The sequence below is a fragment of the Gekko japonicus genome, unplaced genomic scaffold (genome assembly GCF_001447785.1).
Source record: "Gekko japonicus isolate JY-2015 unplaced genomic scaffold, Gekko_japonicus_V1.1 scaffold117, whole genome shotgun sequence".
NCBI lineage: Eukaryota > Metazoa > Chordata > Lepidosauria > Squamata > Gekkonidae > Gekko > Gekko japonicus.
This window is the reverse complement of record NW_015173676.1, coordinates 483,808-500,845: the sequence shown is the minus strand read 5'-3', so window position 1 is coordinate 500,845 and position 17,038 is coordinate 483,808. Positions and strand designations below refer to the sequence as shown.

The 17,038-nt window shown below is 41.3% G+C and overlaps 1 protein-coding gene across 2 annotated transcripts in view; it reads left to right on the top strand.

Annotated features, from left to right (window-relative positions):
• The window catches only part of PHEX (phosphate regulating endopeptidase homolog, X-linked), a 226,349-nt gene that overhangs the window by 65,147 nt on the left and 144,164 nt on the right, over nt 1-17,038 (top strand). For both annotated transcript variants that reach the window (XM_015422949.1, XM_015422951.1), the window contains exons 4-9: nt 853-939; nt 1,683-1,909; nt 2,819-2,887; nt 5,680-5,796; nt 8,707-8,790; nt 9,105-9,250. In XM_015422949.1, the coding sequence (XP_015278435.1) occupies nt 853-939; nt 1,683-1,909; nt 2,819-2,887; nt 5,680-5,796; nt 8,707-8,790; nt 9,105-9,250 (730 nt within the window). The remainder of the gene's footprint in view (nt 1-852; nt 940-1,682; nt 1,910-2,818; nt 2,888-5,679; nt 5,797-8,706; nt 8,791-9,104; nt 9,251-17,038) is intronic.

The window sequence follows — 17,038 nt, the reverse complement described above, 5'->3', positions numbered from 1 at the left end:
AAAATGAAAGAACCCACCATCAATAATGGACTGGTACAAAAGAATTTGGAATGTGACACTTGAATGCTGTATTATAAAAGGGATCTTTGTCAAATAGGTGTTTTTTTAAAAAAAAATGTTTTCCTTAATAGAATACTGGAATACAAATTTTTCAGACTCTAAGTACATCCGTGCAATCCTCAGCATTTTGTAGGTTTTACATGTGCTTAGTCACTGACTGAAGAATGACATTGTTTCATGGAAGAAAATCTTGTGAACATTGGCTCAAATGTTGCTGTTTGTAGTCTTTTTCTAGAGCTTTTCTCTTTTGGGGTGGTGGGGGGCTAGGGATTAATTAGAATCAGAAACCTACTTACAGAGGCTAGATTTTGCTCTAGAACATGCTGAGTAATGAGAGGGCCTGCAGCAGCTCTCTCACCAATGTGAAGCCAAAATCTGTGCTGTTCCCCAAGGCCAAAGGAGAGATGCTCCCAGGGCACATAATGGTAGGGTTGCCATCCACCAGGTAGGACCTAGAGATCTCCTGGAATTACAACTGATCTCCAGGTGACAGAGATTAGTTCCCCTGGAGGAAATGGCTGCTTTGGAGGGTGGACTGTGTGGCATTATACCCTGCTGAGGTCCCTCCCCAAACCTCATTTTCTCCAGAGTCCACCTCCAAAGCTCCAGGAGTTTCCAACTTAGAGCTGGCAACCCTACATAATGGTGAATTCCAGTTGCCCTGGAATCCTCTTGTTTTAACAATGAAGTGTGCTCTACCACTGAAACACATTCCTTTGATGAAACAAACTGATGAAAATGAGACTCCCGGGTGGCTGAAGAAAAATGTTGTCTCCTCATTTTACTTTTCAGCTCTCCTTGAGAAACCTCTGAGCAAAAGGCGAGACAGTGAAGCAGTGCAGAAGGCCAAAATACTTTATTCTTCATGTATGAATGAGAGTAAGTAGTTCACTTTATTTTCAGGGCCGTAGGTAAGGAACTGCAAATGTTGAATACCTGAATGCACATTTTACATTTTAATTGTTTTCAAGAAGTTGGACAATATGCAGGTTTGAAGATAATCCCATCTTATTTTTCATATCAAAGCGTGCAAAAAGTTTTGGAAAGACTGAATTTCATAGCTATTGCTCAGGAAGGTGTTCCACACAAGGAGTAATTCTAAGCCAGTCTACTAAGAATCCTGTGGGGCTTACGCCCAGGAAAGTGTTCTTAGGATTGCATTGTAAGTTACTTATACATAAAGCCTTACCTGTCATAGAGGCCTGCTATGCATTTATTCTGAGTGCACTCCTTAGGATCACCAGCCTCCAAGTGGTGGCTGGAAATCTCCCACTTTTACAACTGCTGTCCAGGTGACAGAGATCAGTTCACTTGGAGAAAATGGCTGCTGTGGAAGGTAGACTCTATGGCATTATATCCCATGGAAGTCCCTTCCCTCCCCAACCCCCCTCCCCCATCTCAGGCTCCACTTCCCAAATTTCCAGGTATTTTCCAACATGGAGCTGGCAACCCTAGCACCCCACAGGTGACATCCGCAACTTTGGTAAGTGATATTAACTAAGGTTGATTTATTTTGTTCATACACCGTGTACTATTGTCTGCACGTTATATTTTAATGGCCACTGTTAAATTGGGCTTACAAGAGATTTATGCTTTATCATGCTTCATTTTTTCCTCCTCAGATAAGATAGAGAAGGCTGATGCAAAACCTCTCTTAAACTTGCTGAAACATTCCCCTTTCCGCTGGCCTGTGCTGGAATCAAATCTTGGGCCTGAAGGATTGTGGTCAGAAAGGAAGTTCAGCATGCTCCAGACCCTGGCTACTCTTCGTGGCCAGTATAGCAGTTCTGTTTTCATCCGACTATATGTCGGTTTTGATGATAAGATCTCTAACGAACACATCATAAAGGTACGGATAAGGAAGCCATGCAGGTAGGATGAAAGTTTTCACTGGCTCACTTGCAACATCTCATAGTTCACACTTAAACAATAATCATTGTATGCCCTAGTCCACCGTGACTCTCTCCTGACCTTACATCATGGTTGGCCAACTCATTGTGAAGGGAACAAGAACTTGCGACAGACTTGAATATGAGACCTTTTAACCTTGTAGATGTCATGTAGATTCCTTACTAGAGAACAAAGTTTTAATTAGAGGACTGGGTGATTTAATTTAACATCAAATAAAATCTTTATACATAGCAGAAATAACTCTTTCCTATTCATGAAATGCAAAGAAGTCATTCTGTAATGACTTTTTGAAACTGAGCCTAACTCATAATTATCCACCCTTCAGCTAATTTTCTTGATTGGAACTATCAGCCCTTTCCCACTATGTTCGACAACATCTCCGTGGAATCTGATTATTAGTGTGTATGTACATGAATGATTGAAAGTCAGTGCAGCACATGTAACTATGGGGCACATTAAACCCATCTCTAATTGGATTAGCAATATGATTAACAGAACGTATATGCCAGTATTCTACTTAGTTACTGAATGATGGAATGAATTGCCAGACTGAATGCACCAAACATTAATACATTTATATTTTGAGGAATAATATGGCAGAATGCTTAAAGCTACTAGGTGTCAGGCTGTTCTCTTATAGAAAACAAAGTCTTGACTTGAGGTTAGGCCCTAATATGATATCTGAAAATGATAATTAAAATCATTTATTTAATGAAGATAAACAATTATGTTTTTGAATTTTATATTCTGATGTATCTTTTTCTATCTATTCAGCATGCTGAGTGGAGTTGCATACGTGTAAATAGTAAAAAAAAACCCATTGTTTTTCTTTGTGTATTTTAAATAGCTAGACCAAGCATCACTGTCTTTATCAGCACGAGAAGACTACCTGGAGAACACAACAGAAGCTAAATCTGTGAGTGTTATTTGCATCGGTGTTGCTTCTGCATGTAAAATAATTTCTATGTTAAGGTCTTTTATTTTTAATGCCACTATATAGGTCGATATTTTTGGAAGTTTTCTCACTTGTGAGCTTATAGCTGACCAAAGAGTTGACTTTCTACAGATTAGCTTCTTTCTTCCATCTCCCATTCCCCTTAATCATGGTTAATTCCTTAACGATGCATCCATCTCAATCGTATGCGTTCAATGTGAACTGTAAAGGCTATCTGGCTATAGATCATGTGTCTTCTGGCATCTGTGCATAAAAATGTGGCATCTGTAACATGAGGCACTTTTCATCAGCTATTGCACTAGATGTAGCCCCTTGTGGAAACAGATATGCTTGACTGTCATCCATGCTGCAGAGACATCTGTGTTCAGATTCTGTAATATGGTGGACATGGGCCTACTTTTGAATCTTTGTTGTTGTTGTTGTTGTTGTTGTTATTCCTTGCTTTTTATTGTCACTGGTTTGAATTGTGACACTCTTTGAAGAAAAGTGGCATACAAATATTTTAAAAAGAAAGAGGAAATAATAGTAGTACTAATAGTACTAGTACTAGTAGTAAGACACTTCAACAAAGGTATCCGGTGTCCGAGTCTCACACTCTCCATAGGACATGCTGGCAAATGTTAGGATTTAATTTTAAATTGTCAGTTGGTTCACACAGTACCTGCATTAAAAATCCTTAACAAACCAGCTTAAAAAGCAAGCTGGGGGAAGCTCTGAAAGCAGCTATCTGTCACACTCTTATGGAAATGACTTGGGCTGTTGTTGGGCTGCTGCTGAAAGGTACAAAAGAGAAATGTGCAGAAAAGATGCACATGCTCTGAATTCAGCTACAGCTTATTAAACTTTCTGGGCAACTTTTCCTTTGGATGTCACAATGAGAACCACAAGGAACTTATGGATTTAGATGTGGGAACTATGATATCTGAAGATGAAGTATAACAATGCAATGTCAAGTACCATGGGGCTATGCTTTACAAAAATTTTAAGTCAGAAATATAAGCAGGAATCACTGGTTTGGGTTGTTACTGTGATTTCCTGGAATGGTAAGACAAATCTGGGAATCTTAGGTATTACAAACAAAACCCTTCTTGAACAATCTGGGGGGGGGGGTTGCTGCTAGCTGGCTACAGCATGTGCTCATGTTTTTCCTTGATTCTACTGATTTCTTGGACAGTGGCATTCTCCCTTCTTATTGGATCTTTGTAGGACAGGACCATAGAGCACTTCCTGCCAACTACCTTTGAAGACAAACCACAGAGAGCCACAGTTATATTTCCCTCCCTCTTTTCCCCTCCCTCTTTTGGGGTGGGAAGAGAAAGCCATTTTGTTCTTTGCAACTTCCTGTGGCTGGGAAAATAGAGGGCTGCGGGCACTATGTTCAGGGGCTTGTCGAATTCCCCCCCCCCCGGCCCAATTTACTTGAAACATAGAGGTTCTTTACAGAACAAGCAACAATCTCTCTGCTGCAATTTTGATGTCATTTGGCTGAAAAATAACCACTCCAGCCCTCTAGAAAAATCTCCCATAGGAAATAATGGCAGACCAACAGGGAGGGAGGGGGGATGTTTTGCAAAGGAAGCGATTTCTACTTTATGACAAGAAACAGACTACTAGAAATAAGGATGGCAAATGCAGAGTTTTCAATGAAAAGGTAAATCTTTATCATCAGTCAGTCACTATAAGAGTAGGAAAATGCAGACAGGGTTTTTATTTTTTTAAAGCCATGGCCATTTGAAGCTCTACTGCTAGGCTGCTGCTTGAGTACCATTTTAGAAATCAGTAGAAAAAAGTGTGGCTGGGCAGACAGTCACCTGCTTTGTGGGGTCTGTAAAATAAAACCCTGTTGTTCAATTTCCTTGAAACTTAGGGGCTCTTTAGATTAGAGGGAGGACTGTGCTCTGTGTATTTGGAGCCATTATCTTTATAAACAGCTGTCCGAGAACATCACATACATTGCAAATAATGGTCTTGAACTCCAGAATTGGGGGGGGGGGGAATGGATCTGAATCCTACTTGAAAACAATTGTGGTAACCCTCCACCCACATCTGAAATTATAACAATTTTTTTTTTGGCGCACACCCCTACTGTCAGCTTCTCTTCATAAAGAGATCTGTTGGATTGAATCAAAAGTGCACCTAGTCCATCATTCTACTTTTAGTAATCACCAACCAAATATTTGGGAAGGTTACAAGCAATAGTTCTACCCCATTAAATGTATCCAGCATAATATGCCGGGGTATACTGCCCCTGAACCTGGATGGTCTATTTAGCTATCATTGCTTCTATAGAGAAAAAGAAGAAGAAAAAAAACCCTTGATATTTTCATCCTTGTACCCAGTAATAACTTGATCAGAAATCTTAACAGTATAATGATTAACAAAACTTTTAACACTTGAAAACAATTGTCCTGCAGAATTAAGGACAGAACAATGTTTTCAGTGAGGGAGGGGGGAAAAGCTGTGTCTTATATTCATTCAATAATTTCCTACCATATAAGGCCATTCCAAGCTATCTTCTTGCTTGTCAAAATCCCAGGAATACTTACCTGAGTTGCATTAAAGTTTTGGAATAATGACTATGGTGCTGAATAGTATGATAATTGAGAAATTAAAAATGAAAATAGGAGAATAGATTTCTGGTTGACTCTTGATCATTTAATTTTCATGTGTTGTTTGGTGCACAACATGACATTAATTGGGTAAAAACTTCATTTGTTTAGAACACTGTAATGTGAGTTCTTCTCCCATTGCAGTACAGAGATGCCCTGTTGCAATTCATGGTGGATACCGCTGTGTTTTTGGGTGCCAATGCTTCGCGTGCTGAAATAGACATGAAGTCTGTGCTTAAACTGGAAGTAAAAATTGCTGAGGTTAGTACCCTTGTAAAATATGTGATTTCAGCTAGGCTGGTGACAGCTGGCATATCCGTAGGAAGTCGGAACAGGAGGACTGAATGGGTTGGAGAACTATTTAACATTGTTCTCTATCAGGTGAGTAGTGAGTGTAAGTGAGTATATAGTCCAAGGAAGGCAGGAGTGGGTTTTCAGTGGCAGGCTGAGCTTTGCTGCTCATCCATTTGTTGTTCATAAGACACAAGTACAACCTCGGGGTTAAAGTACACTAGAAAAAAGATGGTGTAAAAATATTTTTAGTTACTTCATCACCCCATTGTTTGGACAGTGTTATCCCTTTATTTTTGTCTTCTCTACATGCAGGAATGTTTTTATGCTCTAGCATTTACTCAATTTTTTTAAAGGTTTATTTTCAGTGTTTATTTGAAATGTGCTTGTGGTCCCATCACTTACTGTTGTTCAGTGCACAGTGTTTGAGTAAAAGTAACTGGGGTCTGTGTGAATGGATTAAAACCAAGTGCTATTAAAGATGTGACAAATGTGACTGGAATTGAGAACTGTCACTAAGGTGGACTGGTGCGTAACTATAGAGTTTAATATTGGAGGTACTTTGGGGTAGGGTTGCCAGGTCTTTATCGTATTCTGGCGGGGAGCCCCAGTCTTCTTCCTGGAGTCTTCTGGCATGCACGCAAAGCATGCACACCACAATGACATCACCCAGAAGTGACATCATCATGCAGGGCACCTCATGTGGGGATGCTAGAGCGTTTGCCACACAACCTCCAGGTGATGTCATTGTCCTGGGCATGTCAAGCATGGAAAGGACTGCTCAGAGGCGGAGATCCCCCCCACCAGCCAGCTGGGAGGTGGTGGATTAAGGCCCCTGAAAATGGGGGAACTAGTTTGAGTTGAACCACAAACAGATTGGTGTATGGACAGAGAAAAGCCCTTGGCCACTGATACAAGGAAAGAAGAGTATAGAGACAGCATGTGGGAAGCTCTTCAGACTAATAATAAAGTCAGTCACATAATCCCTCAAGCCAGTCAGAGGTTATATTGTGGACCAATGGTGCAATATGTCTGGTTCTTTTTCCTGATCCATTGAGATGATTTCTTGGGACACCCCCAACCCACATGGAAACTGGAAGAGGAACTAAAAGCAGTTTGGGCCTATACAACAGACATGGTTAGTTACATAAACTTTCCAAAGCCATTCAGAATTTCATTAACTTCATATTTTTCAACTGACTGAATCTTTTGGCAGCAAGGGCAGCCATGTGCCATTGGCTTTCAGTGGCAAGAAACTTCATAGAGTAGGCTTCATTTTAATTGCATGCTAAATAGGCTTCATTTTAATTGCATACTAAATGGAGGCCCAAGTAGCAGCCACTGCCGGATCAGCTTTTTATCATCTTCGGCTGGTTAGGCAATTGGTTCCCTTCCTCGAACATGACAACTTGGCAACAGTGATCCACATGATGGTCACCTCAAGACTGGACTACTGTAATGCTGTCTACATGGGGCTGCCCTTTTCTCAAATCCAGAAACTGCAGCTAGTGCAGATTGCGGCAGCCAGGCTGTTGATGGGTATCCCCATGCGGGAGTACATCCAGCTGGTACTGAAAGCACTACACTGGCTGCCAATACCATACAGAATTTGTTTCAAGGTGCTGGTTTTAACCTTTAAAGCTCTATATGGTCGGGGTCCAGCATACCTGAGGGACCGCCTTTCCCCACATGTTCCCCAGAGAGCACTGCATTCAAAGGCACAAAATCGGCTGGCCCTCCCAGGACCCAGGGATGCCAGACTGGTGGCAACCAGGGCTAGGTCCTTCTCGGTGGTGGCTCCATCCTGGTGGAATGAGCTCCTGGAAGAGATCAGGGCCCTGTGGGACCTTTTACAGTTCTGCAGGGCCTGCAAGATGGAGCTCTTCCACCAGGTGTTCGACTAAGGAGCCGCTCTACACACCAAGGAGTGTCCCTGTGCCCCGGCCTTTCAGTCTGTAACCTGGGTCCTACCTTCGGGGTCCCTAGCCTGTGCTCACTGCATAATAAGTGAGAACTGGGCTGGTGTGAAAGTACTGACATCCAACAGTCACCTAAGCTATGTCATTAGAACTGCTGCTCCTGTTGCCTGAGTACGTTCCAGCATTTTATGTGTTTATGTTTTAAATGACTGTTATTTTAAGTATTTTTTATGCCTGTGATAGGCTTTTAATTGTATTTAATTGTATTTTATGAACTGTTTGTAAGCCCCCCTCAGTGAGGAGGGCGGGGTATAAATTAAATAGATAAATAAATTGTGACAACAGCCTCATTTGTTCACAATGATTCCTTTGCAATCCACTGGTCATTGGATCTAGAACTGCCTGTTCCTAACAAAATATTTTAGGTGGTAAAGGAAAGGGCTGTCCAGTCATGGCTGACTTGTGGACACCCCATACAGTTTTCAAGTCAAGAAATATTCAGGAATGGCTTGCCACTGCCTGCCTCTGCATAGAAACCATGAACTTCCTTGATGGTCTCCCATCTAAGTACTAACCCTGCTTAGCTTCCAAGATATGATGACAGCAGGGTAGCCTGGGCCAATCAGTTCATGTCATAATTGAGGTAGTTGGGTATTATAAAGTCAGGCTGGAATGAATGAATGGATGGATGAGTGGATAAATCTAGATAAAATGTGTTACATTTACTATAGAATTACATGGAGCAAAATATATTTCAAAATATTTAAATATCTAAAGGGATTTTTGCTATTTACCTAATAATGGATTTTAATAATGGATTTTCTTGAAACTAACAGTAATTTATTGCTATTGGGGCATAGTTTCTGGAAAAAAGTATATATTAATAGATTTGTGAATGTTACCAGAACCACGATAGACATATAAGGAAGGATAAGAATTTGTTTCCATTTGTATTCTGCAGATAATCATTCCACATGAGAATCGAACCAGTGAATCTATGTACAACAAAATGAACATATCAGAGCTTAGCACCATGATCCCACAGGTTGGTTGAAGTTAATTGGAAAATGACTGTATTAATGCCTGATTGGACTGTGTAATTACCTTTTCAAAATGAAAGGTGCTTCAGACGTGCATAAGATGGCAATTTAAATGAAACTAGTAGAAACAGGTGTTCACTATTATTATTTAAATACAGCTGCATTTTTATTTATGTTCTGCAATATTTGTGCTGTTGTGCAATGATCTTGAAAATAAGCAACACTTTTGTCATTTAGCTAATTGTAGGCAAGTAAGAATAGTAGGAACTTTCTTTCCTATTTGTAAGAGACAACAACTACATCTTTATTTGTCTTTCAGTTTGATTGGCTGGGGTATATCAAGAAGGTGATTGACACTAAGCTCTATCCTCACCTTAAGGATATAGATGCTTCAGAAAATGTGATTGTTCGCGTGCCCCAGTACTTCAAAGATTTATTCAGAATACTAGAAAGTGAAAGAAAAAAGTAAGCATTTCCAATATGTTGTGCAACTGATCTTCAGTAAAATGTTCATGTGCTCATTGAATGTCTGAGAGTTGACTTAGTTTCCAACAGCAACTCAATGCTCACTGTTATTTCTGCCACTAGGTTCACACAATAATTGTGTGAATGGACAGATGAAGGAACTCATTGCTAATGAGGGCATGCAACAAGAAGCAGTGGCTTCAGATTGGATGGAGTATTCTTCTGACCATTTCTGTTATTTCTAAGCTTTAATACTTCTTGCATCATTTCTCAATATTTATGCAGCAGCTAAATCACAAATAAGCTGAATAACAGGTCTTTTTCTATTTATCTTGCACTTTTAAGGTGCAAAGTAGTGGCTTGTCCTTCCTGAAACGTATCTGTTCTTCTCAATGGGCACCCATAATGGCTTTCATTCTTCTCCTCCATTTTGTCCTCACAGTAGCCCTGTGAGGTACATTCGGCCATGAGTGTGTGACTGGCCCAAGATCACCCAGCAAGCTTCTATGACAGAGTGGGGGCTCAAACCTGCATCTCCCTGATCCTAGTGTGACATTCCAACCACTACATGGTGCTGGCTGTCATTCCCCCCATTATTTTTTACAATTCTGTTTATGGGACCAGGTGAAGGGAGATGAGAGAAAGGGTAATCTTTTGTTAGTATGTAGAAACTGAATCCATACTTAGAAAGGGTTAATGTAGAGATCCACAAAATTTGTGAGGCACAGCAATTTTTGGACTGTAGCACTTCAAGACTGAGATGGTGTGCTAGTTTATCTGCAGGGATATTTGGGTGAGAATTATGAGGAGGCAAAAGAGGGCTAAACCATGAGATCTGGGAACCTTCCACCTCTATTTTGATGGTTCTGCACAGTATTCCACACATGCCAGCCTACAACAAACCAACTGATACCTTTAACTGAAATGAAATTGACATATGAGGCAATCCAGTGTAATCCTTGCTGACTGAATCTTCAAAGTGACAGGATACGTCTTGTAATTCATATGCTCAATCATATGAACACATGATGCTACTGTATAATAAATGAGTCAATTGGTCTTTAATTAAAAAAAAAAATTTCTACTCTGGCTGAAAATGGCTGTCTAGAATCTCAGGTACAAAGAGCATTTTCCCAACACCATCTGACTGAAATTGTGGGATTGAACCAGGGATTTGAATGAATGCATGTGGTGTACTACTGAGCCACAACCCTTTCCCATAGGGAGTATGTCACTGCAAGCTTTCTCCTTTGGAACAATAAATCCAATTTTCTGTAATTGAAAACATGCTGCTAAGAAATTGAGAACTGTGAGTGTTGCCATGGAATGTCCTGATTTCTTTAGAACTATGATTCCCTTAAAAAAACAATAAAGACATAATGAAAAATTATTCTGGCTCTTCCCAGTCAGAATTTCATTTATATTTCAATAAATTTACAGCTCAGTAAAACAGGAAACACCAGGAATTACATAACTTGTAAACATTCCAGTTTAGCAGCTAACATAAATGAAATAGGATTATTGAGGTACTTGAACCATTCTTATTTCAACCATTTTTAATTTTGCCTTTATTCTCTGTCATACACAAGGCAAAGTAACAACAAAAGAAACAGCAAATGAACGCACAATTGGTTTTCTGTTTTTTAAAGTCCTGGGTTACGAAAAATAAATATTAGGGAAGTTGTCAGCACAGCCAGTGTTTCCCAGCTGTGATTTCTTTTTCTATGAGCACAAAATATCAAGTAGTAATTTTAGTCACTAGAAGCTAAGTTTTAAAGAGGGTAGATATTCTAACATTAATCAAGTGAAATTAAGGTGATTGATTAAATTTGTATATATGTAAAACAGAGTTTTTGATGATAATAACTTTATATTGCTGTTTTTTATTCTCAGTCTTTTATGGTCCCATTATGTAAAAATAATTTTCTCAGTGTAGGGGGAGGCAAGGGAATCTCCCTTATGGAAGCTTTATGCAGGCCTCATGAAAAACAAACTGGAGTTTATTTGTGATGTGCATGATCTCAGTTGAGGCACTTGGAAGCAGTAGGTATTAGGGCTTGCGTACTGAACTGGTTCAAGTAATTCCTCATGGATCAGGCTCAACTGATTGCTGTTGGAAACCAGTTATCATCAGTGTGGGGTTCCACAGGACACAATTCTATCCCCATGCTTTTCAATCTTTATGTAAAGCCCTTAGGGCAATCATTCATAGTTTTGGTGTTGGTTGCCAGCAATATGCTGATGCGACCCAGTTCAATGCATCCTTATCCAAATCTGGGGGTGCAGTAGAGATCCTGAATGCCTGTTGGACTGCTGTGGCCTGGGGAGGGGGAAAAGGGTGGCTAAGGGTGAAAAAAATTGAAACTAAACCATGAAAAGACAGAAGTGATGCTGGTTGGAAAGCTGGAGATCTTGAAGGACATTGTGCTCCCCACTTTTGATGGAGTTCAGCTGACCCTTGTTGACTCAGTTGAAAGCCTCAGAGTTATTCTGGATCCAACTTTATTGCTGTAGAAGCAAGTTAATGCAGCTTCAAAAACGGCTTTCTACCGACTCAGCATAGCTTGTAAAATGGCTCCTTACCTAGATACAGCTAATCTGGCCACCTGGATACACACCACAGTAACATCGAGACTAGACTATTGCAATGCACTGGACATTGGTCTCCCCTCAAAATCAGTTCAGAAACTCCAGTTGGTGCAGAATGCTGTGGTTTGACTATTATTGGGAGCAAGATGGAGCATGCATATTACTTAGGGTTCCCAGGCTCCAGTGGTGGCTAGAGATCTCCTGGGATTACAACTGATATCCAGACAACAGAGATCAGTTCCCCTGGAGAAATCAGCCAGGTATTTCCCAAACTGGAGCTGGCAACCCTATTACTCCAATTTGGCATACCTTCCATTAGTTGCCCATTAGTTACTGCTCTCAGTTTAAGGTATTGGCTATCATATACAAAGCCCTTCATAGCCTTGGCCTCTCTTATCTGTGGGGCAGCCTTTCCCCCTATGCTCCACCATGACAGCTTTGCTTATCTCGGCAGGGCTTTCTGCAAGTGCCAACCTGCAAATGGGCAAAACTGCCTGTACACACGCTTTTTCTGTTATGGCCCCAACCTTATGGAATGGCCTGTCCAAGGAAGTTAGGAAGGGGCCCACTCTCCTGCTTTCCACAACCTATGCAGAACTTAATTATTCAAGAGGTCTTTTCTACACAGATAATAAGGTACTAAATGGTTTACAAAGCCACTGGGACTGTGGTATATTCTACTGTGTACAACACACTATAAATAGAATCCTACTATGTAATTTTTGCACTGTTTAATGTGCCAGGTTAATATTCATGCATTGCTTCAGTCCTATCTTTATATTTCTGGTTGGTTCCAGACTACTACAGTCCTATTGCTATTCCATTGTTTATTGACTGTGCCATTTTGTTGATTGTAGTGACTCACTCTGGCCTATTATGCATGGGTGTTTGCCCTCACCTTCACCATGCATGTCTGTCAGGTTGTCTTTGTCATTCTGCATCCCCATCACTTTCACTGTGCATGTCCAATGGTTTTTTCCTCTGTTCTGCATTGATTTACCCCCCTTCAGTGCTCAGTTTGTTTTCTGGTCACTGTTTCTCCAGGTTTTCTGAGAGTCATTTTATGCCGGTCTTTCCCCTTGCTTCACTTCAAAGCCAAAGGTTATTCTAAAGCATACAGATTATTTTGGATCCCCCCTGCCCTTTTCCTGCCCCTCAGAGGCCAGCCCCCCACCCACATTGAGGTTGGTCTGCCCACCCCGCACTTTCTACCATCTTTCCCCTTTATTGGTGTACAAGCTCCATTTCCCCCTTGTTTATAATTTTTTTTGACGAGCTCATTAGTCTAGTGAAAGGTAACTTTTGGTAGACTATGATCACAGAGAATAGAAAACTTAAAACAATAGGGGAGACTTTACAATGAGCTGCACGATGTTTAGTTCCCTGCTGGTACTGACTTAAAAGGAGGATTGGAAAGCAGGCAAACAGAAGTGGCCACAGTGGGGAGAAAAAAGGATTTCAGTACTGCATGCAAACCAAATAAAGGAGGGGGGGTATTGTCAGTATGAAACGAAATTGACAAGATATGTAACGAAAGACAGATACTGGGATGGGAAGCCTTGAGCTTTTGAGTAATTTTTTCTTTAATGCTTCAGTGAACAATGTTTTTTGGGGGGGCATTTTTGCAGTCTCCAGAAGCAAGCCTATGATTAAAATGATGTCTTGTTATTTTACATTTTTATTTTTTTTAACAAGTAGCATAACTCTAGCGAAAGGAGAGTTTTGCTAGACTAATGCCACTTGTAAAAAAATAGGTAGGGAAAAGACATGCTTCTCTGGCTGCAGCAAGCAATGTTATCAGCTACTGTGTTTCCATTTTTTACAGTTGCTGATAACACAACAGGGAATCCACTACATCTTGGTAAAAAGAAAAGTGACCTTTGCAGCACCTGCTCCTGCTCCCCGCCATGCCTCCCCAATGGTGCCACAGCTGGCAGTGGCGGTGCCTCTTGAGGTGGCCTGACTCCTCCTGTTGCTGCTTCCTCTTGCTAAGAAATGGGCTATTCTGAGTGCCTCACATGGCAGGAAAGGGGTGAAAGCCGAGCCCCACCCCACACTCATGGGAGCTGCTCAGGAGCTCCAGTCTCACAGTGCCTCTTTCCCACCCAACTGGGAAGCAGCGACTTCTAAGGGCTCCGCATCATGCCCATATTATTGCCTGAGGAAAGGGGCTGAGGAAAAAGGGCAGTTTTTTACTTGGGAACCTCAGTAGTTGCTCTCTTGTTGGCTGCCTGTACCACTTGACCAGACCCCCCACCCCTGGGTGCTCTTGGGTGCCCAGCCCTGCTGCTTCTCCCATCACTGCCTCATCAGGGCATGGAGCAGCATTACCTAGGGCACAGGGTGGTGGCACTGTTGCCTAAGAAGCCTCCCAAGTTGGTGGCAGGAGGCAGCAGCGGTGGCAGGCACAGAGGAGTGAGTGGTGGAACGGGGATGGACAAACAAAACAAAATAAAGGAGGGATCATCAGCATGGAATGAAATTGACATTACATGTAAAGACAGAGAGACACTGGGATAGGAAAGCTTTGAAAACATTTTTCTTTTGAATGCTTTAGTGGACAAATTGGGGGGGGGATCATATTGGTAGTCTTCAGAAGCCCAGGATTACAAATACAAATACAATACCTTTATTGGCATAAAATATCAAATACACATGCAGCAGAGCCTCAAGATAGGCTGGAGGGGTATCACATTCCGAATTGCCTTAACATGAGCCTCTCCTCCTAGTTACCTCATAAAAATTTTTTGCTACAGGTTCCAGAATTTCTATATTATGCGAAGACAATAAAGAACTAATTTTATGCTCATCAGATTGGCCCAAAAGGGGGTGCAACACAGGTTCAATATAAACAACACGGATGTCATAGTGTAATTTACAGTGCAATAGCACATGTCCAATGGATTCAATTTCCCCCATCCCACAGGGGCACAATCTATCTTTATAGGGAATTTTCTTGAACCTTCCCGATAGAACAGCTGAGGGAAGGACGTCGAACCGTGCTAGCATGAAAGCCCTACGAAGATGGGGCTGAATCAGTTTTGCCAGGTATCCTGAGGAAATGTGGCTAAAAGAAAGTCCCATACTCATGGGAGAGCAATGTCTGTGCGCCAGTCTTCTCAGATCTTGCACCTCTATATCAAGGAGTCTTTGTTTGAGTAAGGCAAAAGCCTTCTGCTCAGACAAAAGTACCAAGTCATCAAAACTAAAGCCGATTATAGAATTTTTTTTCTCTATATTAATCAACCAAGTCGATAGATGGGATTCAGTTAACATGTGCACCACAAGACTGTTTGGGCCACATCTAAAATGAAGGCGCAGCCAAAATTTGAAGGTTATGGTCCATGCCATCGTAATTAACCGTCTTTGGGTTGTCTCCAGGCACATAGCTGCATATGGTACGCAAGCTGGTAGCCCCAAGATTTTCTTCAGGAACTTAGATTGAACACGTTCTACAGCTTCATTACAAGCCGAGACCCAAATTGGGATACCATAAAGCAGTTTGGCGGGTATTTTGTGGTTGAATACTTTAAGAGCAGTGGGAATATATTGATGTCCTTTGGTGTAAAAGAAACGGGCAATAGCAAGGGCGTTGTTAGTTGATGACTTAACTGCTTCTTTAATATGTGTAGCCCAGCTGTTAGTATAATTGAAATAGATGCCCAGGTATCTATGGCATTTGACTTGTTCGATTTTTTCCCCCTGTATAATCCACTTAATGGGCTTCCAACTTTTCTCGAATACAATGATTTTGGATTTATCGAAGTTCAGGGACAACTTGTTCTTATTGCAATAAGCAAGAGCTTGAGCAAGCATCCTTTTCATCCCCATTTCTGAGAGCGAGAGCAGGACAGCATCGTCCGCATACAAAAGTAACGGGACATGCCTCTCACCCAGTTTAGGGCAATGGCCATCAATACTCCTCATAAAGGGGTCTAAATCATTTAAGAAGAGGTTAAACAGGGTTGGCGCAAGAATGCAGCCCTGCTTAACTCCCACGTTAATGGGAATCTTAGCTGTTAAGTCCCCCTTCTTAGAATATCTAATCTGACAGGTGTTTCCAGAATGCAGATTTTTAATCAAGAACAGTAGTCGCTTGTCTATCCCCATGTCACTTAATTTCTCCCACATAATATCCCTGGGCACCGAATCAAAGGCACCCTTGAGATCCAGGAAAGCCGCATATAATTTCATACCCTTCCCTGATTTGTATTTATTAACCAAGTGGTTAAGGACAATGCAATGGTCTAAAGTTGACTTGCCCTGACAAAACCCAATCTGCTCTATCCCAAGGACTTGCTGCTCTAATATCCAAGACTTAAGCTTTGTGGCCAAATGTTTGGCGTAGAGCTTCCCAATGATGGACAAAAGACTTATTGGTCTGTAGTTACTTGGGAGCTGGCAATCTCCCTTTTTGAAGATCGGTACTATTATGGCATTTTTCCAGTCATCTGGTATTTGACCGGTCTTATCTATAGCAGTGAATAAATCTGCCAGAAAGGGAGACCACCACTGAGAGAAAACTTTTATGGCCTCAGGTGGTATAACATCAGGCCCAGGGGCTGTCCCCACTTTCATTGATGTAATTAAAGTTTCAACTTCCTCAGCCTGTACCGGGGGCCACTCCGCACACTCATCTAAACTGTTGCCAGGCACGTCTATTGTGTTTTCCCCAGTCTCATAAAAAATCTTTGCATAATACTCAACCCAAGAGTCAGGAGTTATTATGGAGCTAGGCGGGCAATTTTCTCCCATAGTATTGGAAATTAGGAACCAAAATTTCCTAGTATCGTTATTAATAGTAGCTTGTAGGAGGGGTTCCCAGCATTTTAACAAGAAGGCCTTCTGTTTGTTTTTATAAAGCTGATGTAGAGCCTTTTTTAATTCAAAATACTCAGCTGGAGGATAGACTAATTCCGAAATCCTATAGGAATGAAACACAGCACGCAGTTGACTCTTCATTCTGTAGCACTCACTATCGAACCAGCCCTGCAGAGAGGTTTTCTTTGCTAGTTGTTGTTGCTGTGACATCAATTTCAGTGCCTCCGAAACACACTTGACTACTTTATCATATCTCATAGGGCAGTCTACCGTCTTTTCCAAATCATTTAATAAAGGAATAGACTTTTCTACGGTTAAGGAATGAAGAAGATCAGCAACCATTCGTGCTGCCTTATTGGACCATACGATCCTTGAATG